Raw genomic sequence first — 25011 nt, forward strand, 5'->3', positions numbered from 1 at the left:
TGTCAAACATGATTTCCCTTTCATAAATTCATGTTGACTTTGCCCAATTTTACCATTATTTTCTAAGTGTTTAGTTATCTCATACTTTATAATAGATTCTAACATTTCCCCTACTATTAACGTCAAACTAACAGGTCTTTAGTTCTCCATTCTCCCTCTCTCTCCCTCCATTCTTAAATACATTTGCTACTTTCCAGTCTGCAGGAACCTTTCCAAAATCTATGGAATTTTGAAAGATAACCACAATGCATCCACTATCTCTATAGTCACCCCCTTCAACACTCTGCGATGTAGCTCATCTGGTCGAGGGGATTTATCAACCTTCAATCCAGTTAATTTTTTGAGTGCTACCTCTTTATTAATACTAATTTATTTCAGTTCCTCATTTTCACAAGTCCCTTGGTTCCCTAGTATTTTTGGGAGATTTTCTGTATCTTCCTCTGTGAAGACAGACACAAAGTAATTGTTTAGTTTTTCTGCCATTTCGCTATTCTCCATTACAAATTCTCCTGTAATGGACCCACATTAGTCCTTACTAATCTTTTCTTTTTCACATACCTAAAGAAACTTTTGCAGTCCGCCTTTATGTTTCTCCCTAGCTTACATTCATATTCTCTTTTCCCTTTCTTTATCAGTTTCTTGGTCATTCTTTTCTGGATTCTAAATTGCTTCCAATCCTTGGGCTTACCACTTTTTCTGGCAACCTTATAAGCCACTTTCTTTGATCTAATGCAATCTTTAACTTCTTTTGTTCGCCATGGTTGATTCATCTTTCCTGTTGAGTTTTTGTGTCTTAGAGGAATGTATATTTGTTGCACACCATGTAATATTTCTTTAAATACTGGCCATTGCCTGTCTACTGTCAAATCTTTGATTGTATTTCCCAATCCACCATAGCGAACTTGCTCCTCATACCTTCATAGTTTCCTTTGTTTAGATTTAAGATCTTAGTTTCAGAATGAACTATATTATTTTCAAACTTAATGTAAAATTCTTTCATTTTATGGTCACTATTTCCCAAAGGCTCCTTTACAGAAAGGTTATTATTTAGCCCTTTCTCATTACATATTACTAAATCTAAAATAGTCTGATCCCTAGTTGGCTCTTCTACTGCTCCAGAAACCCATCTTGTACACACTCCAGGAATTCATCCTCTACAGCATTAGTGCTGGTTAGGTTTACTCAATCTATTTGTAAATTGACTCACACATTATTACTGTATTACCCATGTTACATGCACCTCTAATTTCCTGATTTATACTGTGCCCAAAATTACCACTACTGATTGGCATTTAAACAACACCCACCAATGTTTGCTGCCCCTTGCTGTTTCTTAGCTCCACCCAAATTGATTCTACATCTTGATCCTTTGCTCTAAGATCCTCTCTCACAAATGTACTGATCGTGTCCCTTATTAAAAGCACTACCCCACCTCCTTTTCCTTTTTGCCTATCCTTCTAAAATGACGAATATCCTTGAATATTCTGTTCCCAGTCTTGGTCACCCTGTAACCACATCCCCATAATGGCAATTAAATTATACCTATTGTTACGACCAGGTGAGAAAGGAGTCTAGGGGTTCCCTCTCAGCCTTCACCTGGTCTTGCTGTAAAAGGGTTTAATTTTAAACACACTGTGTTTATGTTTCACCCTTGGTAACTCAATGTTCACCGCTTTCCTATTGTAAGGCAAAGAAATGAGCACAAACAGGCTTTCTGAGATTTAAACAAGTAAGGTGGAGGTTTATTAACATTAAACTCCAGTTCGGTTAACGACTATGAATCCGCGACGCGACCACGCTAGCATGCATACACGATAAACACACACGCAGATAGAGACAGAAAAGTAGAAAGAATAAAGGGGAAAAGTTTGAGGCAATAGCTGGGATTTATTTACAGTCCTTTGAGTTCAATGTAGAGTTTTTGATTGCTGGTAAATCTTGCCGTTTCGTTGGGACTCAGTGCACGCTTTAAAACTCGTTTCAATGTAGGAGTCTTTTCTCTCTTGAGGTTTAAGTGACTTTAGTGGATCCGGAGATTCGTGAGAGCGAGCTAGCTAGCCAGGAGAGAGGCTCTCTTCTTCCAAGTTCAGTTGCAATCTGACCCAAACTGTCCTGTGAGCAGTTCAAAACCAAAAACCTGGGCCAGCAGTTTAGTCATGTGACTAGTTTTTTAAACAAACTCCTGCGTTTGTGGATTCTCCATCTTAGCAGACACCCTGGAATGCTGGCTGTCTTATACTTTCAGTGTTAGTGATCAAAATCCATTTGGGTAAATTGGATCAGGGTGCCTTTCTATTTTCTCCAGGCACTGTCTCTTAGTATGCAAATGTTTTCCAGCCACTGCTGATCTCTTTAAACAAGTAATTTCTTCATTCCAGCAACAGTTTAAAATTAATGTTCATATGACAAAATTAATATGCCTCATTCTTGGCAGGTGGGGTCTTCATGTCACGATTTACCTCTATTTGTGCCTTCAAATTTATCTACCTTGTAGCAAATATTGCGGACATTCAGTTAGAGTGCCCTTAACTTTGTCTTTTTAACATTATTCCACATTCTGATCCAATTTGATGTTTGCCTTCGCTTCATTTGTCTTTTAATTTTGCTTACAACTTTTCCACTTCCTGTTTTGCTTCCCTCCAATCTTCCCTTCCAGCCACACTCAGATTATCAATTCCCTTTTTGCTACCTTGCTCTCTTGCCTTCTCCTCTCTGCATAATTATCATATCTTCCCTCACTTGATCCCTCACCCCCACTATTTAGTTTAAAGCTCTCTCTACTGTCCTAGTTATACCACTCGCCAGAACACTGGTCCCAGCATGGTTTAGGTGAAGACCATCTCAACGGTACAGCTCCTACTTTCCCTAGTACTGGTGCCAATGCCCCATGAATCAAAACCCATTTCTCCCACACCAATCCTTGAGCCACGCATTTAACTCTCTAATCTTATTTACCCTACTTCAATTTGCTCATGGCTCAGGTAATAATAGAGATTACCTTGGAGGTTTGCTTTTTAATTTAGCACATAGCTGCTCATACTCTCGATGCAGAACCTCTTTCCGAGTCCCATGTATGTCCATGGTACCCACGTGGACCATGAGGACTGGATCCTCTCCCTCCCACTGCAAGCTCCTCTCCAGCCCTGAGCAGATGTCCTGAACCCTGGCACCGAACATCCTTCCGGACTCTTGCTCTTGGCTGCAGAGAATTGTGTCTATCCCCTGATTATACTGTCCCCTACTACCACTACATTCCTATTTACTCCCCTCACTTGAATGGCTTCCTGTACCATGGTGCCATGGTCAGTTTGCTCATCCATCCTGCAGCCCTTGCTGTCATTCATAAGGCTGAAAGAATCTCAAACCTGTTGGACAATTGCGAGGGCTTAGGCTCCTCCATTTCTGCCTTCCCGATCCCCTTACCTGCCTCACTCACAATCACACCCTCCTGTCCCTGACCACTGACCAAATCAGAAGACCCTAACCTATGAGGTGTGACTGCCTTCTGGAGAAAGTGTCCAGGTAACTTTCCCCTTTCCTGATGCAATGCAGTGTTCGATGCTCGGCCTCCAGCTCATCAACTCTGAGCCGAACTTTTCGAGCCATAGACACTGGTGTCTACAAGCTCCCACATGCTGCAGCTGCAACACATCATTTGCCATGCCACCCTGATTGTGTTTCAAATAACTAATTAATTATTTACTTAATTAATGCCTCTCCTAACACTTACTGTACTAATTTAACTCTGGTAATACAATAAACCTTACTGCTTAAACATAAAACAGTAGACACATCAGCTTCTTTCTTCCCTTCTGCTTGCATGTCTTAATTAATTATAAGGTAGCTACTTAAATTTTAATTTTACATTTTTCTAATTTCCAGCTATTAACACATGCATCCTAACAGTGGTGTACTAACCTAGCTATTTACAGATACTCCCTAACAGCAGTTATTCACCCACCAATCACCTAACAGCGTTCCTGTGATGTCACTGATTTTTTTTCAAATTCAGTCAGCGTGCGCCGACTCCCGAAGCTGTTAACTGCTGCCACGCAAGTCTGGCTTCTCTCCGCTCCCTGACGGTAAGTGAAAAGAAAGCATGGAGCCTTGCTCTCTATTTTCTCCTGATGTTAGCTGCTCCCATGCAGGTCTGGCTCCTCTCTGCTCCCTGAAGGTAAGTGAAGTGATGGCGTGGATGTGTGGTCGGAAGCTCACCTTATGGTCAAATATGGCATGGAGAAGTAAGAATGGAACCAGGCAAGTGCATCCCACCCAGCTGGATGATGACAGCCAATGGCATTTTTAGAAGAAGATTAGGGGAGTTAACCCAATGACCTCGCTAACATTTATCTCTAAACCAATTGTTATCAAAGTGTGAGGATCCTCCAGGTGGTCGGTGGAATGGTCCAAAAATGCAAGTCACTGATGCGCAACGCTACAGCTGAGGCCATAGGAGAGTATAGGCCAGAACCCTCATCCCCATCACTTGCGTGATGTCACACAAGCAGACCGGCTCCCCCGTGTGTGGCACGAGTCATCATAAGCATGAACAATAACAAAGTAATTTTATAAGCAAGATTTAAGTAACTGTTACAACATACAACTGCAAGATTGTTTTCAGCACCAGAAGTGTTGAAAATTCAAAGAGGAACTGGCTTAACATGGAGCCCGACATGAGACTGAAGTTCTCCAACTTGGAACTAGATGTGAACTCATTGGTGTCTCATCAAAAGTAGTACCATTCTTCCCATTAATTCTGATGAATGTTTTTGGGTAGCAAGCAAAATTGGGTGGGGTAGGACCGGTAAGTGGTCCATGGGGTCTTTCGTCCTGCCTAAGTGGATTATGGATGAAAAACTTTGAGAACTACTGCTCAAAACGAACACCACTAAAAACAAAATATTTTCATTTCTCTCTGCTGTTTCTGGGACCATGCCCTGCACAAATTTGCAAATGCACTTCACTGCATTACTGTCTGTATCTTCTTAAAATCTGTTGTCATCACCCCTCTGCTTAAAAAAACCCCTGACCCCCAACTTCCTTGCAAATGACCACCCCATGTCCAACCTCCCTTTCTTCCCCAAATTCCTTGAATTTGTCACCTTCCAGATCTGCCCATCTTTCCCAGAACTCCATATCTGAATTCCTCCAGTCAGGTTTCTGTCCCTGCCACGGTACCAAAATGGCTCTTACCAAAGTAAAAACAAAATCACATTCTATATGTGACTATGACAAATATTTTTTATTTCCCCCTCATCCTTTTTGATTCGTCTGCAGCCTTTAGAACTGTTGACCCCACAATCCTCTTCCATTGCCATCCAACTGGGTGGGACTGCACTCACCTGGTTCCATTCTTACCTGTCCAGGGAATCACCTGAAATGTCTTCCTGCTGTAACTGCTATTTCTGGTATCCCAAGGATCTATACTTGCCCCCTTCCTGTTTCTAATCTACATGATGCCCCTCAGTTACATCAACTGAAAACACAGCACCAGTCTCCACATGTACGTTGAAAACATCCAGCTCTACCGCATCACCACCTCTCTCGACCACTGTCTCTAAATTGTCAGGCTGCTTGTCTGACATTCAGCACTAAGTGAGCAGAAATTTCCTCCAACTAAACATTGGGAAGCCTGAATCGATTTTCTAAATAGCTACGTTTACCCTTGCTGTTTTTTTTTACAAGATTAGGTCCGCACAGACCACCCACTTGTTAAAAGTTAACCCAATCATTTTCGTGCAGCCAAATTGTTGGCTCCCTGGCGGTTATTTCAGTTGTGTGTGAAAAGACTGCCAAAAAATCCATAAAGCAAGAAATGTAAAGCTAACCAGGTGTTTATTTTTTCCACAAAAAATGGCCATATTCTTAAACCGGAATAAATGAGACGTACAGAGCTTATTTTGCCCAGGCTAACATCGAGTCTACCGCAGCAGCCACTAGCGACGCTGGGGTCAGAATCCAGCCGGAGATGCACCGCCTTCGTCTCTCAATCCAGACCGGAAATAGCGCACCGGAAATGCTGTCTCCATGGTGACCAGGTTGTTTGCAGATACACGAAGCGGCGGACAGAGATAAAACACAGGCCGTCAATGTAAGTTAGTTGGCAAATGTGCAGCCGTCCGGGGAAGGGGGTTTTGAACCTTCGTGGGGTTTGGAGGCGAGTTTGCGGCTGCCTTCCGTCATGAGTCTCATCGGTTAAATAAGCGGCTGGTTGCGGACCAACACTAATCGGTTCTTCCTGAGGCCAAGTCAGAAGTGCAGCTGTTTCTTCTTTCTGTCTAAAGTGAAATGTGCTATTAAGGCAATGATATTGTTATTTATACAAACAAGGATAACAGTGTCGACAGGCCTGCAATTTTCAATACACCGCAACATATTGGTGTGATAAATTATTTCACTGATAAATTTGTTTAAAATTTATATATTTTTTTACTGTAGTAAGTGTGACGATGGAATTAATATTTCCAACAGTGGACTGATCTGGTAACAGGTATGCAACAAACTTTAAATGGTTCTTTGTGAAATTGACAACAATACAACTTGTATTTATATAGCTCCTTTAAGTCTTATGAAGCAAAATTTGACATTGAGCCACATAAGGAAACATCAAGGGAGACGGCCAAGAACTTGGTGAAGGCAGTAAGTTTAAAGGAGTGTCTTAAAGGAGGAAAGAGAGATAGAGAGGCAGAGGGAATTCCAAAGCTTAGAGCCCAGGCAGCTGAAGGCATGGTCAAGAGTTGTGAAGCAATTTGTCATGCTAGGCCCCCCCTACCTGCCAAGAATGAGGCACATTAATTTTGTCGTGAACATTGATTTTAAACTGTTATTGGAGTGAGGGGAGGACTTGTTGAACAGATTGGCCATAGCTGGAAGGGACGTTTGCATTTTGGCAGACTGTGTTTGGAAGGACAAAGCAGCCATTCCCTGACATTCAACCCATAATGGACTTTTGATCACCAGACGTTGAAGGTAGGGGAGCTCGCATTCCAGGTTGACTGCTAAGATGGCCGAATACACAAATGGACATGGTCAAACCAGCTAGTCACATGACTAGCCTGCAGGGCAACCTGAGTTTTTTGAATTTGTACTAACAGTGCTAAGCGCACTGCACTGTTGAAATACAAGAAAGCCCCCAGCGAGCTAACATCCGTAGCACTTAAAGTAGCCAGAAACACTGCACAAAGAACAGCCAGGCGCTGTGCAAATGACTACAGGCAACACCTATGCAGTCGTATTCAGTTGGCCTCCGACACCGGAAACATCAGAGGAATGTATAATGGCATTACGAGAGCCTTTGGACCAACCATCAAGAAGATCGCCCCCCCCACCCCCCCCCCCCCCCCAAAGTCTAAATAGGGGAAACGATCACTGACCAACGCAAGCAAATGGACTGCTGGTGGAGCACGACCTAGAACTGTACTCCTGGGAAAATGTTGTCACTGAGACTGCCATCAATGCAGCCCAGTCTCTGCCTGTCATGGATGAGCTGGACGAACAGCCAACAAAATCGGAACTCAGTGATGCCATTGATTCTCCAGCCAGTGGAAAAGCCCCTGGAAAGGACGGCATTACCCCTGAAATAATCAAGAGTGCCAAGCCTGCTATACTCTCAGCACTCCATGAACTGCTTTGCCTGTGCTGGGATGAGGGAGCAGTACCACAGGACATGCGCGATGCCAATATCATCACGCTGTATAAGAACAAGGGTGACTGTGGTGACTGCAATAACTACCGTGGAATCTCCCCACTCAGCATAGCGGGGAAAGTCTTTGCTCGAGTAATTTTAAACAGACTCCAGAAGCTGGCTGAGCATGTCTACCCAGAGGCACAGTGCGGCATTCGAGCAGAGAGATCCACCAATGACATGCTGTTCTCCCTTCGCCAGCTACAGGAGAAATGCCGTGAACAACAGATGCACCTCTACATTGCTCTCATAGATCTCACCAAAGCCTTTGACCTCATCAGCAGACGTGCACTAAGTGTCATCAACTCATTCCATGACATTATGAAAGGCACAATTCAGCATACCATTCTGCTCCACCAGCGGTCCATTTGCTTGCGTTGGTCAGTGATCGTTTCCCCTATTTAGACTTGAGGGGGGGCGATCTTCTTGATAGTTGACCTCATCAGATCCCTTTCCCATCCTGAGTGGTGTGAAACAGGGCTGTGTTCTCGCACCGACACTGTTTGGGATCTTCTTCTCACTGCTGCTCTCACATGCGTTCCAGTCTTCAGAAGAAGGAATTTTCCTCCACCTAAGATCAGATGGCAGGTTGTTCAACCTTGCCCGTCTAAGAGCGAAGACCAAAGTATGGAAAGTCCTCATCAGGAACTCCTCTTTGCTGACGATGCTGCATTAACATCCCACACAGAAGAGTGTCTGCAGAGACTCATCAACAGGATTGCGGCTGCCTGCAACGAATTTAACCTAACCATCAGCCTCAAGAAAACCAACCTCGTGGGACAGTGCGTCAGAAATGCTCCATCCATCAATATCAGCGACTACACTCTGGAAGTGGTTCGAGAGTTCACCTAAGATCAGCCATGATCTTATTGAATGGCGGAGCAGGGTCGAGGGGCCAGACGGCCTACTCCTGCTCCTAGTTCCTATGATCTTATGATCTACCTAGGCTCAGCTATCACCAGCAACCTGTCTCCCAATGCAGAAATCAACAAGTGCATGGGAAAGGCATCCGCTGCTATGTCCAGACTGGCCACGAGGGTGTGGGAAAATGGCGCACTGACACAAAAGTCTGAGTGTTTCAAGCCTGTATCCTCAGTACCTTGCTCTACAGCAGCGAGGCCTGGACAACGTATGTCAGCCAAGAGCAACATCTCAACTCATTCCATCTTTGCCTCCGGAGAATCCTTGGCATCAGGTGGCAGGACTGTATCTCCAACACAGAAGTCCTCGAGGCGGCCAACATCCCCAGCATATAGACCCGACTGAGCCAGCGGCGCTTGAGATGGCATGGCCGTGTGAGCCGCATGGAAGATGCCAGGATCCCCAAGGACGCATTGTACAGCGAGCTCGTTACTGGTATCAGACCATTGGCTGTCCGTGTCTCCGCTTTAAAGACATCTGCAAACGCCACATGAAGTTCTGTGACGTTTACCACAAGTTGTGGGAGTCAATTACCAGTGATCGCCAGAGCTGGCAGACAGCCATAAAGGCAGGGCTAAAGTGTGGCAAGTTGAAGAGACTTGGCAGTTGGCAGGAAAAAAGACAGAAGTGCAAGGAGAGAGCCAACTGTGTAACAGCCCCGGCAACCAATTTTATCTGCAGCACCTGTGGAAGAGTCTGTCACTCTAGAATTGGCCTTTATAGCCCCTCCAGGTGCTGCTCCACAAACCACTGACCACCTCGAGGCCCTCCCATTGTCTCTCGAGACAAGGAGGCCAAAGACAAGACTATAACAGTTTGGGCAGGAAATCTGTTTGCTCCTGGACTGGGAAGATCTCTCTCCTGTCTGCTCCCATCTCTTTCTCACAAGCCTCTGAATCCATTGCAGACACATGAAGTCCAAGAGAGATAAGTCTCCTACAGCGAACAAGAGTTAGAATTAGAATTAGAACATTACAGCGCAGTACAGGCCCTTCGGCCCTCGATGTTGCGCCGACCTGTGAAACCATCTGACCTACACGATTCCATTTTCATCCATATGTCTATCCAATGACCACTAAAATGCCCTTAAAGTTGGCGAGTCTACTACTGTTGCAGGCAGGGCGTTCCACACCCCTACTACTCTGAGTAAAGAAACTACCTCTAACATCTGTCCTATATCTATCATCCCTCAACTTAAAGCTATGTCCCCTCGTGTTTGCCATCACCATCCGAGGAAAAAGACTCTCACTATCCACCCTATCTAACCCTCTGATTATCTTATATGTCTCTATTAAGTCACCTCTCCTCCTCCTTCTCTCCAACGAAAACAACCTCAAGTCCCTCAGCCTTTCCACGTAAGACCTTCCCTCCATACCAGGCAACATCCTAGTAAATCTCCTCTGCACCCTTTCCAAAGCTTCCACATCCTTCCTATAATGCGGTGACCAGAACCGCACGCAATACTCCAGGTGCGGTCTCACCAGAGTTTTGTACAGCTGCAGCATAACCTCGTGGCTCCGAAACTCGATCCTCCTACTAATAAAAGCTAACACACCATATGCCTTCTTAACAGCCCTATTAACCTGGGTAGCAACTTTCAGGGATTTATGTACCTGGACACCAAGATCTCTCTGTTCATCTACACTACCAAGAATCTTCCCATTAGCCCAGTACTCTGCATTCCTGTTACTCCTTCCAAAGTGAATCACCTCACACTTTTTCGCATTAAACTCCATTTGCCATCTCTCAGCCCAGCTCTGCAGCCTATCTATGTCCCTCTGTACCCTACAACATCCTTCGGCACTATCCACAACTCCACCGATCTTCGTGTCATCCGCAAATTTACTAACCCACCCTTCTACACCCTCATCCAGGTCATTTATAAAAATGACAAACAGCAGTGGCCCCAAAACAGATCCTTGCTGTACACCACTAGTAACTAAACTCCAGGATGAACATTTGCCACCAACCACCACCCTCTGTCTTCTTTCAGCTAGCCAATTTCTGATCCAAAGCTCTAAATCACCTTCAACCCCAAACTTCCGTATTTTCTGCAATAGCCTACCGTGGGGAACCTTATCAAACGCCTTACTGAAATCCATATACACCACATCCACTGCTTTACCCTCATCCACCTGTTTGGTCACCTTCTCGAAAAACTCAATAAGGTTTGTGAGGCACGACCTACCCTTCACAAAACCGTGCTGACTGTCGCTAATGAACATATTCTTTTCAAGATGATTATAAATCCTGTCTCTTATAACCTTTTCCAACATTTTACCCACAACCGAAGTAAGGCTCACAGGTCTATAATTACCAGGGCTGTCTCTACTCCCCTTCTTGAACAAGGGGACAACATTTGCTACCCTCCAGTCTTCCGGCACTATTCCTGTCGACAATGACGACATAAAGATCAAGGACAAAGGCTCTGCAATCTCCTCCCTGGCTTCCCAGAGAATCCTAGGATAAATCCCATCTGGCCCAGGGGACTTATCTATTTTCACACTTTCCAAAATTGCTAACACCTCCTCCTTGTGAACCTCAATCCCATCTAGCCTAGTAGTCTGAATCTCAGTATTCTCCTCGACAACATTTTCTTTCTCTACTGTAAATACTGACGAAAAATATTCATTTAACGCTTCCCCTATCTCCTCTGATTCCACACACAACTTCCCACTACTATCCTTGATTGGCCCTAATCTAACTCTAGTCATTCTTTTATTCCTGATATACCTATAGAAAGCCTTAGGGTTTTCCTTGATCCTATCCGCCAATGACTTCTCCTGTCCTCTCCTTGCTCTTCTTAGCTCTCCCTTTAGATCCTTCCTGGCTAGCTTGTAACTCTCATGCGCCCTAACTGAGCCTTCACGTCTCATCCTAACATAAGCCTTCTTCTTCCTCTTGACAAGCGCTTCAACTTCTTTAGTAAACCACGGCTCCCTCGCTCGACAATTTCCTCCCTGCCTGACAGGTACATACTTATCAAGGACACGTAGTAGCTGCTCCTTGAATAAGCTCCACATTTCGATTGTGCCCATCCCCTGCAGTTTCCTTCCCCATCCTACGCATCCTAAATCTTGCCTAATCGCATCATAATTTCCTTTCCCCCAGCTATAATTCTTGCCCTGCAGTATATACCTGTCCCTGCCCATCACAAAGGTAAACCTAACCGAATTGTGATCACTATCACCAAAGTGCTCACCTACATCTAAATCTAACACCTGGCCGGGTTCATTACCCAGTACCAAATCCAATGTGGCATTGCCCCTGGTTGGCCTGTCTACATACTGTGTCAGAAAACCCTCCTGCACACACTGGACAAAAACTGACCCATCTAAAGTACTCGAACTATAGTATTTCCCGTCAATATTTGGAAAGTTAAAGTCCCCCATAACAACTACCCTGTTACTCTCGCCCCTGTCGAGAATCATCTTCGCTATCCTTTCCTCTACATCTCCCAACAGGGTGACCTCTCATCTCCTCTTTCTAACCTCGGCCCATACTACCTCAGTAGACGAGTCCTCAAACGTCCTTTCTGCCGCTGTAATACTCTCCTTGATTAACAATGCCACACCCCCTCCTCTTTTACCATCTTCTCTGTTCTTACTGAGACATCTAAATCCCGGAACCTGCAACATCCATTCCTGCCCCTGCTCTACCCATGTCTCCGAAATGGCCACTACATCGAAATCCCAGGTACCAACCCATGCTGCAAGCTCACCCACCTTATTCCGGATGCTCCTGGCGTTGAAGTAGACACACTTTAAACCAAGTTCTTGCTTGCCAGTGCCCTCTTGCGTCCTTGTAACCTTATCCCTGACCTCACTACTCTCAACATCCTGTACACTGGAACTACAATTTAGGTTCCCATTCCCCTGCTGAATTAGTTTAAACCCCCCCGAAGAGCACTAGCAAATCTCCCCCCCCCCCCAGGATATTGGTACCCCTCTGGTTCAGGTGAAGACCATCCTGTTTGTAGAGGTCCCACCTACCCCAGAAAGAGCCCCAATTATCCAGGAAACCAAAACCCACCCTCCTACACCATCCCTGCAGCCACGTGTTCAACTCCTCTCTCTCCCTGTTCCTCGCTTCGCTATCACGTGGCACGGGCAACAACCCAGAGATAACAACTCTGTTTGTTCTCGCTCTAAGCTTCCACCCTCGCTCCCTGAATTTCTGCCTTAAATCCCCATCTCTCTTTCTACCTATGTCGTTGGTGCCTATGTGGACCACGACTTGGGGCTGCTCCCCCTCCCCCTTAAGGATCCCAAAAACACGATCCGAGACATCACGAACCCTGGCACCTGGGAGGCAACACACTAACCGTGAATCTCTCTCGTTCCCACAGAACCTCCTATCTGTTCCCCTAACTATGGAGTCCCCAATGACTAATGCTCTGCTCCTCTTCCCCCTTCCCTTCTGAGCAACAGGGACAGACTCTGTGCCAGAGGCCTGTACCCCATTGCTTACCCCTGGTAAGTCGTCCCCCGCAACAGTATCCAAAACGGTATACCTGTTGTTGAGGGAAACGGCCACAGGGGATCCCTGCACTGCCTGCTGGTTCCCTCTCCTTCCCCTGACGGTAACCCACCTACCTACTTCTTTTACCTGAGGTGTGACTACCTCCCCATAACTCCTCTCAATAACCCCCTCCGCCTCCCGAATGATCCGAAGTTCATCCAGCTCCAGCTCCAGCTCCAGTTCCCTAACGCGGTTCTCGAGGAGCTGGAGTTGGGTGCACTTCCCGCAGATGCAGTCAGCAGGGACACTCTTGGCGACTTTTACCTCCCACATTCTGCAGGAGGAACATACAACTGCCTTAACCTCCATTCCCGCTATTCTAAATTCCCAACAAATCTACTGAAAAACCCCCCAAAAAAAGTCAAAACTTGTTAGCTTAGCAATCCGACGGACAGAACTTTTTAAATAAAAAGCTTACCTTATCAACACACCAGAGTCCTTTTTTTTGGTTAGAGGAGGAGGGTGGGTGGGAGACACTACAGGTGTAGTGTCTCGGGTACAGCCACCGCCCAAATATATAGTTTTCACTTACCCAGCAGTCCCCTAGTCCTCCGAAAACAAAAGGGAATTAACTTTTAACTTACACTGAAATTGACCTCCCAGCTGTAAGTTCGCACCGTACCTCTGCTTCTGTTACTGGGCCCCAAAGAAAAGCAAGATCTACCTACAATCTGTGACTCTATAGTGAGCTCGAAGAACCATAACAACTCTTCAGATCTCGCCTCAAACTTTTCCACTTTATTTTTCTGTCTCTATTTGCATGTGTGTATTACGTATGCATGTTAGCATGGGGCGCAGCATGTGTCCGTTGGGTGTTAACTGAATTAGAGTTTAAGTTTAATAAATTTCAACTTTTCTTTAAACCTAAGAAAGCCTGTTTTTGCTGCTTTCTTTGCCTCATAATTGGAAAGCGGTGAACAAGGATTCACCAAGGGGGAGCTAAAAACATGGTGTGTTTAAAAATAAATCCTGTTACAGTAAGATCAGGTGAAGGCTGAAAGGGGACACAAGACCTCTTTCTCACCTGGTCGTAACAAATTAAAATTGGTGGTGATCAAGAGGCCAGAATTAGAGGAGCACAGATCTCTCTGGGTTGTGGGCCGGGAGGATTTTATAGGGAGGGGTGAGGCCATGGAGGGATTTGAAAAACAGGATGTGAATTTGAAAATCAAGGTGTTGCTTGATCGGGAGCCGATGTAAGTCAGCGAGCACAGGGGTGATAGGTGAACAGTACCTGGTGCAAGTTAGGACGTGGGCGGCAGAGTTGTGGATGACCTCAAGTTTATGGAGAGTAGAATGTGGGTGACCAGCCAAGAGTGCATTGGAATAATCATGCCTAGAGGTAACAAAGGCATCCATAAAGGTTTCAGCTGCAGATGAGCTGTGGCAAGGGTGGAGTCGGGCAATGTTATGCAGGTGGAAATGGGCAGTCTTAGCGATAGCGAGAATATGTGGTCAGAGGTTCATCTCTGGGTCAAATATGCCACCAAGGTTGCGAACAGTCTGCCTTATCCTCAGACAGTTGCCAGCGAGAGGGATGGTGTTGGAAACTAGGGAACAGAGTTTATATCAGGGAGCAAAGTCAACGGTTTTGTTCCTCTCCATCTTTAATTGGAGGAAGTTTCTGCTCATCCAGTACTGGATGTTGGATCAGTAGTCTAATAATTTAGCAACAGTAGAGTGGTTGAGAGAGGTGCTGTTGAGGTAGAGCTGGGTGTCATCAATATACATGTGGAAACTAATGCTGTGTTTACGGATGATGTTCCCAAGCGCAGCATGTAACTGGGAAATAGGAGGAGGAAAGGGATAGATCCTTGGAGGACACCAGAGGTAAAGTTGCAGGAGTGGGAAGAGAAGTCATTGCACATGATACTCGAGCTACAATTAGATTAGATTAAAAATAGAAGCAAGCAAATGCAGTCCTACCCAGCTGGATGATGGAGAGGCGTTGGAGCATGGTGTGGTCAACATGTCAAAGGCTGCAGACAGTCAAGAAGGATGGGGGTTAAGTTTCCCTTTGCCACAGTCACATAGGATGTAATTTGTGACATTGATAACAGCCATTTTGGTATGTTTTGAACAACAACCCCCAACTGCTACTTGTAGTTATTTAGTGGCTATTGCATGATAAAATGTCCAGAGGCACTTAACAAGAGCGTTATGAAACAGAATATGACACCAAGCCACATAAGGAGACATTAGGTTAAATGACCTAAACGTTGGTCAAAGTTTTAAGGAATGTCTTATTAAAGGAGGAAAGCGAGGTAAAGAGATGGAGAGTGTAGGGAGGAAGGTCCAAGGCAACTGAAGGCATGGCTACCACTGGTGGAGTGATTAAAGCCAGGGATGCTCAAGAAGGCAGAATTAATTGAGCGCAGATATCTTGGAGTGTTGTAGGGCTGGAGGAGAGTACAGAGATAGGGAGGGGTGAAGCCATGGAAAGATTTGAAAACGAGGATGAGAATTTTAAAATTATGGCGTTGCTTGACTGGGAGCCAATGTAGGTCAGCGAGCCCAGGGGTGATAGGTGAACGGGACTTGGTGTGAGATAGAGTCATAGAGTTACACAGCATAGAAACAGGTCCTTTGGCCCACCATGTCTGTGCCGGCCATCGACCTATCTGTTCTACTCCCATTTTCCAGCACTTGGCCCATAGCCTTATATGCTATGGCGTTAAAAGTGCTCATCTAAATACTTCTTAAATGTTCTGAGGGTTCCTGCCTCTACCACCCCTTCAGGTAGTGTGTTCCAAATTCCAACCATCCTCTGGGTGAAAATTTTTTTCCTCAAATCCCCTCTAAACCTCCTGCCCCTTACCTTAAATCTATGCCACCTGGTTATTTACCTCTCCACTAAGGGTAAAAATTTCTTCCTATCAATGCCCCTCATAATTTTGTATACCTCAATCAGGTCCCCCCTCAGCCTTCTCTGCTCTAGGAAATCAACTCTGGCCTATCCAGCCTCTCTCCATAGCTCCAACCCAGGCAACATTCTGGTGAAACTCCTCTGCACCCTCTCCAGTGCAATCACATCCTTCCTATAGTGTGGTGACCAGAACTGTACACAGTACTCCAGCTGTGGCCTAACTAGCGTTTTATACAGTTCCATCATAACCTCCCTGCTCTTTTTTTCTATACCTTGGCTAATAAAGGCAAGTATCCCATATGCCTTCCTAACCACCTTACCTTCCTGTGCTGCTGCCTTCAGTGATCTATGGACAAGTAAACCAAGGTCCCACTGACCCTCTGTACTTCCAAGGGTCCTACCATCCATTGTATATTCCCTTGCTCTGTTAGTGTTCCCATCAGATAAAATTTGACAGCAAGCCACATAAGGAAATATCAGGACTGTGACTAAAAGCTTGCTCAAAGAGGCATGTCTTAAGGAGGAGAGAGACATGCAGGGATTGGGAGGGAATTTCAGAGCTGAGGCCCTAAAGGGTTGAAGGCATGGCTGCGCATGGTGAAGCAAAGATCCTAAAGGATGCAAAAGTTGGAAAAATGCAGAGTTGTTGGAGGGTTGTAGGTCTGGAGGAGGTTGTAGAGACAGGGAAGGGTTGGGCCATGGGCAGGTTTGAACATGAGGATGAGAATTTTAAAATCCTGGTGTTGGTGGACCAGAAGCCAATGTCAGTCAAGTGATGGGTGAGTGGAATTTGGTGTGGGTTAGGATACAAGTAGCAGAGTTTTGGATGACCTGAAGATTATGAAAGGTGGAAGATGGGAGGGTGTCGAGGAGATCATAGGAATAATCAAGTATGGAGGTAACAGAAGCATGGATGAGGGTTTTAGCAAGGGAAAAGCTGAGGCAGGGATGGAGACGAACAAGATTTTGGAGGTGGAAGTATGTGATCTTTATGATGGAGAAGAGAATGGGGTTTCATTGCTGTGGCAGGGGCAGAAATGTGATTGCAAAGGTTCAAATGTGGAATAGCGGGAAAGATGGACACAGAACACAAAAGTCCGAGTGTATCAAGCCTGTGTCCTCAGTACCTTGCTCTACGGCAGCGAGGCCTGGACAACATATGTCAGCCAAGATCGATGTCTCAATGCAGTCTATCTTCGCTGTCTCTGGAGAATCCTTGGCATCAGGTGACAGGACCGTATGTCCAACGCAGAAGTCCTCGGGGCGGCCAAAATCCCCAGCATATACACCCTACTGAGCCAGTGTCGCTTGAGATGGCTTGGCCATGTGAGCCGCATGGAAGATGGCAGGATCCCCAAGGACGCATTGCACAGCAAGCTTGTCACTGGTATCAGACCATTGGCTGTCCATGTCTCCGCTTTAAAGACGTCTGCAAACGCGACATGAAGTCCTGCGACATTGATCATATGTCGTGGGAGTCAGTTGCCAGCGATCGCCAGAGCTGGTGGACAGCTATAAAGGCGGGGCTAAAGAGAGGCGAGTCGAAGAGACTGAGCAGTTGGCAGGAAAAGAGACAGAAGTGTAAGGAGAGAGCCAACTGTGTAACAGCCCTGACAACCAATTTTATCTGCAGCACCTGTGGAAGAGTAGGCAGTGGCGTAGTGGTATGATCGCCGGACTAGTAACCCAGAGACCCAGGGTATTTCTCTGGGGACATGGGTTCAAATCGCACCACAGCAGAAGGTGGAATTTGAATTAAATTAATAAATCTGGAATTAAAAGCTAGTCTAATGATGGCCATGAAACCATTGTCGATTGTTGTAAAAACCCATCTGGTTCACTAATGTCCTTTAGGGAAGGAAATCTGCTGTCCTTACCTGGTCTGGCCTACACGTGACTCCAGACCCACAGCAATGTGGTTAACTCTTACATGCCCTGTGAAATGGCCTACCAAGCCACTCAGTTGTACCTAACCGCTACGAAGTCAATAAAAAGGAATGAAACTGGCAACGACCTAGGCACCGGAAACGACAACGGCAAACCCAGCCCTGTTGACCCTGCAAAGTCCTTCTTACTAACATCTAGGGGCTTGTGCCAAAGTTGGGAGACCTGTCCCACAGACTAGTCAAGCTGCAGCCTGACATCGTCTTACTCACGGAATCATACCTTACAGACGATGTCCCAGACACTGCCATCACCATCCCCGGGTATGTCCTGTCCCACCGGCAGGAGAGATCCACCAGAGGTGGTGGCACAGTGGTATACAGTAGGGAGGGAGTTGCCCTGGGAGTCCTCAACATCGACTCCGGAGCCCATGAAGTCTCATGGCATCAGGTCAAACATGGGCAAGGTAACTTCCTACAGATTACCACCTACTGCCCTCCTTCAGCTGATGAGTCAGTACTCCTCCATGTTGAACAGCACTTGGAGGAAGCACTGAGGGTGGCAAGGGCACAAAATGAACTCTGGGTGGGGGACTTCAATGTCCATCACCGAGTGGCTCGGTAGCACCACTACTGGCTGAGCTGGCCGAGTCCTAAAGGACATATCTGCTAGACTGGGTCTGCGGCAGGTGGTGGGGGAACCAACACGAGGGAAAAACATACTTGACCTTGTCCTCACCAATCTGCCTGCCGCAGATGCTTCTGTCCATGACTGTATCGGTAGGAGTGACCACCGCACAGTCCTTGTGGAGACGAAGTCCCGCCTTCACATTGAGGATACCATCCATCGTGTTGTGTGGCACTACCACCGTGCTAAATGGGATAGATTTCGAACAGATCTAGCAATGCAAAACTGGGCATCCATGAGGTGCTGTGGGCCATCAGCAGCAGCAGAATTGTACTCAACCATAATCTGTAACCTCATGGCCTGGCATATCCCCCACTCTACCATTACCCTCAAGCCAGGAGACCAACCCTGGTTCAATGAAGAGTGCAGGAGGGCATGCCAGGAGCAGCACCAGGCATACCTCAAAATGAGGTGTCAACCTGGTGAAACTACAACACAGGACTATCTGCGTGCCAAACTACATAAGCAGCATGCGATAGACAGACCTAAGTGATCCCATAACCAACGGATCAGATCTAGGCTCTGCAGTCCTGCCACATCCAGCCATGAATGGTGGTGGACAATTAAACAACTAACTGGAGGAGGTGGCTCCACAAATATCCCCATCCTCAACGATGGGGGAGCCCAGCACATCAATGCGAAAGATAAGGCTGAAGCATTTGCAACAATCTTCAGCCAGAAGTGCCGAGTTGATGATCCATCGCGGTCTCCTCCTGAAGTCTCCAGCATCACAGATGCCAGACTTCAGCCAATTCGATTCACTCCGCGTGATATCAAGAAACAACTGAAGGCACTGGATACTGCAAAAGCTATGGGCCCTGACAATATTCCGGCAATAGTACTGAAGATCTGTGCTCTAGAACTTGCTGCGCCCCTAGCCAAGCTGTTCCAGTACAGCTACAACACTGGCGTCTACTCTGCAATGTGGAAAATTGCCCAGGTATGTCCTGTACACAAAAAGCAGGACAAGTCCAACCCGGCCAATTACCGTCCCATCAACCTACTCTCAATCATCAGTAAAGTGATGGAAGGTGTCATCAACAGTGCCTTCAAGCCACACTTGCTTAGCAATAACTTGCTTAGTGACGCTCAGTTTGGGTTTCGCCAGGGCCACTCAGCTCCTGACCTCATTACAGCCTTGGTTCAAACATGAACAAAAGAGCTGAACTCCAGAGGTGAGGTGAGAGTGACTGCCCTTGACATCAAGGCAGCATTTGACCGAGTATGGCATCAAGGAGTCCTAGAAAAACTGAGGTCAATGGGAATCGGGGGGAAAACCCTCCGCTGGCTGCAGTCATACCTGGCGCAAAGGAAGATATTTGTGGTTGTTGGAGGTCAATCATCTGAGCTCCAGGACATCACTGCAGGAGTTCCTCAGGGTAATGTCCTAGGCCCAACCATCTTCAGCTGCTTCATCAATGACCTTCCTTCAATCATAAGGTCAGAAGTGGGGATGTTCAGCACCATTCGTGACTCCTCAGATACTGAAGCAGTCCGTGTAGAAATGCAGCAAGACCTGGACAATATCCAGGCTTGGGCTGATAAGTGGCAAGTAACATACGCGCCACACAAGTGCCAGGCAATGACCATCTCAAACAAGAGAGAATCTAATCATCTCCCCTTGACATTCAACGACATTACCATCGCTGAATCCCCCACTATTAACATCCTAGGGGCTACCATTGACCAGAAACTGAACTGGAGTAGCCATATATATACCGTGGCTACAACAGCAGGTCAGAGGCTCGCAATCCTGAGGCGAGTAACTCGCCTCCTGACTCCCCAAAGCCTGTCCACCATCTACAATGCACAAGTCAGGAGTGTGATGGAATACTGCCCACTTGCCTGGATGGGTGCAGCTCCAACAACACTCAAGAAGCTCGACACCATCCAGGACAAAGCAGCCAGCTTGATTGGCACCCCATCTATAAACATTCACTCCCTCCACCACTGGCGCACAGTGGCAGCAGTGTGTACCATCTACAAGATGCACTGCAGCAATGCACCAAGGCTCCTTAAACAGCACCTTCCAAACCCGCGACCTCTACCAACTAGAAGGACAAGGGCAGTAAATGCATGGGAACACCATCACCTGCAAGTTCCCATCCAAGTCACACATTATCCTGACTTGGAACTGTATCACCGTTCCTTCACTGTCGCTGTGTCAAAATCCTGGAACTCCCTTCCTAACAGCACTGTGGGTGTACCTACCCCACATGGACTGCAGCGGTTCAAGAAGGCAGTTCACCACCACCTTCTCAAGGACAATTATGGATGGGCAATAAATGCTGGCCTCGCCGGCGTCGCCCACATCCCTGAATGAATTTTTAAAAAAAAGAGAGTCTGTCACTCTAGAATTGGCCTTTATAGCCACTCCAGGCTCTGCTGCACAAACCACTAACTGACTCTCCTCTCTCCTCTCTCTACTATGTTCAGATTTTAAAATCTAGGCTTAACATATCTAATCGTTGTTTGCTGCTTCATTTCAACGTCTTGTTTTTCTCATTTTAACCTAGATGTCCTGAATCAGAGGAGCTTAAGTACAGAATGAGGCTATTTTGGCCCATCATACCTGTTCTGCTGCTAGTTCCCACTGGAGCTCTACTTCACTTAAATTTTCCTGCTGTTTCCCTGTACCCTTTCTTTTTGAAGTGTTTCTCCAACACCTTTTTAAACATTCTGATTAAATTGACTTCACTAGTCACTGTGGTAAAGTACCAATTATATGAAAAAATTTCTGTAAATTCCCTTTTTATGCTTTCTGTGCTAACCTGCAATTTGTGCCTCCTTCATTGATCAATTGAAATAATCTTTCACTATTTACCATCTCAAAATCTTTTACTACCTAAACACCTATTCGGTCTCCCTTAACTCTGTGGCTTAATCAATATCTTCTAAGCATTAATCATCACCTCCTTGTTTCTTATATTCAAAGATGCAGAATCTGATTTGCCTTTTTATATTGCAATTTCCACCTCCACCTTTGTTTTTAAAGATCTGTGCATCTGTACTCCTAACACACTATATCTATACCATTTAAAGGATATAATCATTCTCTTGATCTTTTTTCCAAAGTCGAGAACTTCATTTTATCTTCAGTTTGTCATACTCTTTAGTTTGGTATTATCAGCAAATTTTGATATTCCTTCTCATACTTACAAGGTCCCTATAGATCCCTGCAGGACCACAAGCTACATTTTACCAACTGAGAAGCATCCATTTACTTACTCCTTTCTATCCTGTAGCCATCGCCTCTTTCCATGCCACCATTATACCTTTTCATACCATATGCATTAAGGTTTGCAACAAGTATCTTATGTGGTACTTCATCAAAAACTTTTCTAAGTCCAGATATACCATATCAACTGCATTCTTTGTTTATCTACTCAGTAAATTCCTCAAAGGGTTCCATTTAATTTGTCAGGCAGGATTTAAATTATATAAATCCATGTCTTTGATTAGCCCATATCTTTCTAAGTGCACTCTAATGTTATGTCTCATTATACATCTTGATTAATTTTCCTTTTCGTTGACTTGAATGGAATGGAAAATTAGGCCTGGTCTCCAGCAGTTTTCCTGCTAAGTTGTTTAGAATTACCTGGCTCATTCTTTTTCTCTTAATGAACTGGAGCATAAGTACAATCCAACATTGGTACAATTCCTATTTCCAAATAATTTTGGAAAATTATGTTTGATACATCTGCTATTTGCTTGTTAACTTCACTCGGGTAAATTGCCCAGGCAGATGACATATCAGCTATCAATCACCATTATGTTTAGCCCTTCATATTTGTTTTTCAATTTAAAAAAATCAATTATGGCGTATCGCATAAAGGTGACAGATCAGTTCATTATGGAAAACAGCCTTGTGTGAAAAATAATGTATTGCTAAGGCTGGACGTGGGTAATTTCTTCAAAATCAGGTTCTCATTCTTGGTTTACTGACAATGCTTCCACAAGACTCACAGACACTTTCTATAAATCCCTGTGTCTGCGTGGGTTTCCGCCGGGTGCTCCGGTTTCCTCCCACAGCCAAAAGACTTGCAGGTTGATAGGTGAATTGGCCGTTATAAAATTTCCACTAGTATAGGTAGGTAGTAAGGTAATATAGGGACAGGTGAGTATGTGGTAGGAATATGGGATTAGTGTAGGATTAGTATAAATGGGTGGTTAATGGTCGGCACAGACTCGGTGGGCCGAAGGGCCTGTTTCAGTGCTGTATCTCTAAAATCTAAAAAAAAAAATCTAAAATCTAAAATAAATGATCCAAATAATATCAACATTGTTGCAAAAGGCAATCCTAACAGTCAAAACAAAAATCACACCAAATCCAGTGATCTGTAACCTGTTATGTAAAGTTAACTCTCTATCATTCTGCATCTTTGTATTACATGCAACGGGCATAAATATTGAACACAATGACAGCAATACGAATTACTGTGTGTAATAACTGATAATAATTACTACAAACAGTCTCAAAGATCAAGTGAAGTACAGAAGATGGGGGTAATTTTAGCTTTTGCCAATAGTGTAAAATATTGGATCTGCTGCCCATTTTACACCCCACTGATTTTCCTTTCCATTGAGATAACCCTATATTGGGTAAAATTCAATTTTGACAAGGATGCATAGCAGGTGGTAGCTAAACAGCTTTCCGTTAAACACCAGGCCTAATTTTCCATTCCATTGAAGTCAATGTAAAGGAAAATCGGGCAAGATGCATAATGGATGACCGATCCACTGCCATCAGATTGTTTCCTGGGCCAAAGTTGAATTTTACCCTCATATTCTTTAACCTTGAACTGTTCAATTGTGGCAGCTGTGGCTGAATTGGTAGCACTTTCACCTCTGAGCCAGAAGGTTGCGGGTTCAAGTCCCACTCCAGCGACTTGTGCACAAAAATCTAGTTGACACACCAGTACAGCACTGAGGGAGTACTGCACTGTCTGAGGTGCTGTCTTTCAGATGAGATGTTAAACCAAGGCCCCTTCTGCACTCTCAGATGGATGTAAAAGATCCCATGGCATTATTTCAAAGAAGAGCAGGGAAGTTATCCAGAGTCCTGGCCAATCTACACCACTGATTAACTGGTTACTATCATACAGCTGTTTATAGAAGCTCGCTATGTGCAAATTTGTTGCTGCATTTTCTACATTACAACAGTGACTACATTTAAAAAGTTCCTCATTGACTGTAAAGCGCTTTGGGACATCCTGAGGTCATGAAAGACACTATATAAGTGAAAGACTTTCTTTCTCATTATTTTCACTTTTGCACATTTTTGTTTTAATAGTGAGAATCATTTTTAAGTGATCTTTAGGAATAATTAAATTTTGCTGACATTCTTTTTTTTCATTAATTTAGATGAAGGCCTCAAAGAAACTTAGAAGTGCTTGTGCACCTGAACCTGAAAACATTCAAATTCAACTGCCTCCTATATTCCCTATGCCTGAGTCAATGCTGAGTGATGAATTTTCTACAAGCAGACTCCTGAGATACAGTTGGCACAAGTATCAGCAACAGCTACTTAGCAAAATCATGTAAGTTGGACATTCTAAAGTTGTGGCATTTGTTGGATAAGAATTTTTTTCAGGTAATTTCCTCAATCTCAGTAGCCACTTCTAAACCCTGTTATGTGATGTAGTTGAGATACATTGGTGGCGATATTCAATTTTCATAGGGGATGCAAAGTGGCTGTGAGGTATTGCCCCGTATACACCCCACCTGATTTTCCTTTCCAATGATCCGTTACTGTTTTGCGCTCCCATTAAAGTGTAATTTCACCCCCACTGATTTTAAATTCATGCCATTACTGAAGTCAAATGGTAGAAGGTCACATGATCTTTTATATTTAGCTCATTTGTGAAGAAAATACAATATTTCATTACCATCATATTACAGATTTCTTCATGTGTTTGACTGATTTGCCAAAAGATCATTTCATAATGATTGCAGGGTTAAATTTATAGATGCACCTACAAGGTACAAAGAAGATTCAGTCATCAAAGGCTTAATTTTTAAAATTTGCTATTATTATAGAATTGATGATGCACATCGGATTTACGAAGAAACAATGCATGAACTTGAGAAACAGGATCCCATTCCTCCTGAGCCTCAATGGCCTTCTACAGTGAGTGTTTGTTGCCTTTTGATAAAAATCTTCAAAAAGCCAAATTTCACAATATGTTACAAGGCAATATTAGTATACTGGCATTCGCACAAACAATTCTTTAGCAAGTAATTCTGTCTGTTGTTTCTCAATATGAAGAAAGAGCTTGCATTTATATAGTGCCTTAGATAACCTCACAATGCCCCAAAGTACTTCACAGGCAATGCAGTTTAAAAAAAATATATAGTCACTGTTGTAGGGAAACGCAGCAGCCAATTTATTCAGAGCAAATTGATCAGGCATTTCTAAGTTTCATGATTTTCTTAACCTATCCCAAAT

The 25011-nt window shown here is 44.7% G+C and overlaps 1 protein-coding gene across 2 annotated transcripts in view; it reads left to right on the forward strand.

Annotated features, from left to right (window-relative positions):
* Positions 1–5946: 5946 nt before the first annotated feature.
* dnah12 (dynein, axonemal, heavy chain 12) overlaps positions 5947–25011 on the forward strand; it is a 379348-nt gene continuing 360283 nt past the window's right edge. For both annotated transcript variants that reach the window (XM_068051688.1, XM_068051689.1), the window contains exons 1-3: positions 5947–6091; positions 23928–24103; positions 24603–24693. In XM_068051688.1, coding sequence (XP_067907789.1) covers positions 23928–24103; positions 24603–24693 — 267 coding nt within the window. In that variant the 5' untranslated portion in view covers positions 5947–6091. The remainder of the gene's footprint in view (positions 6092–23927; positions 24104–24602; positions 24694–25011) is intronic.

The sequence above is a fragment of the Heterodontus francisci genome, chromosome 19, assembly GCF_036365525.1.
Source record: "Heterodontus francisci isolate sHetFra1 chromosome 19, sHetFra1.hap1, whole genome shotgun sequence".
NCBI lineage: Eukaryota > Metazoa > Chordata > Chondrichthyes > Heterodontiformes > Heterodontidae > Heterodontus > Heterodontus francisci.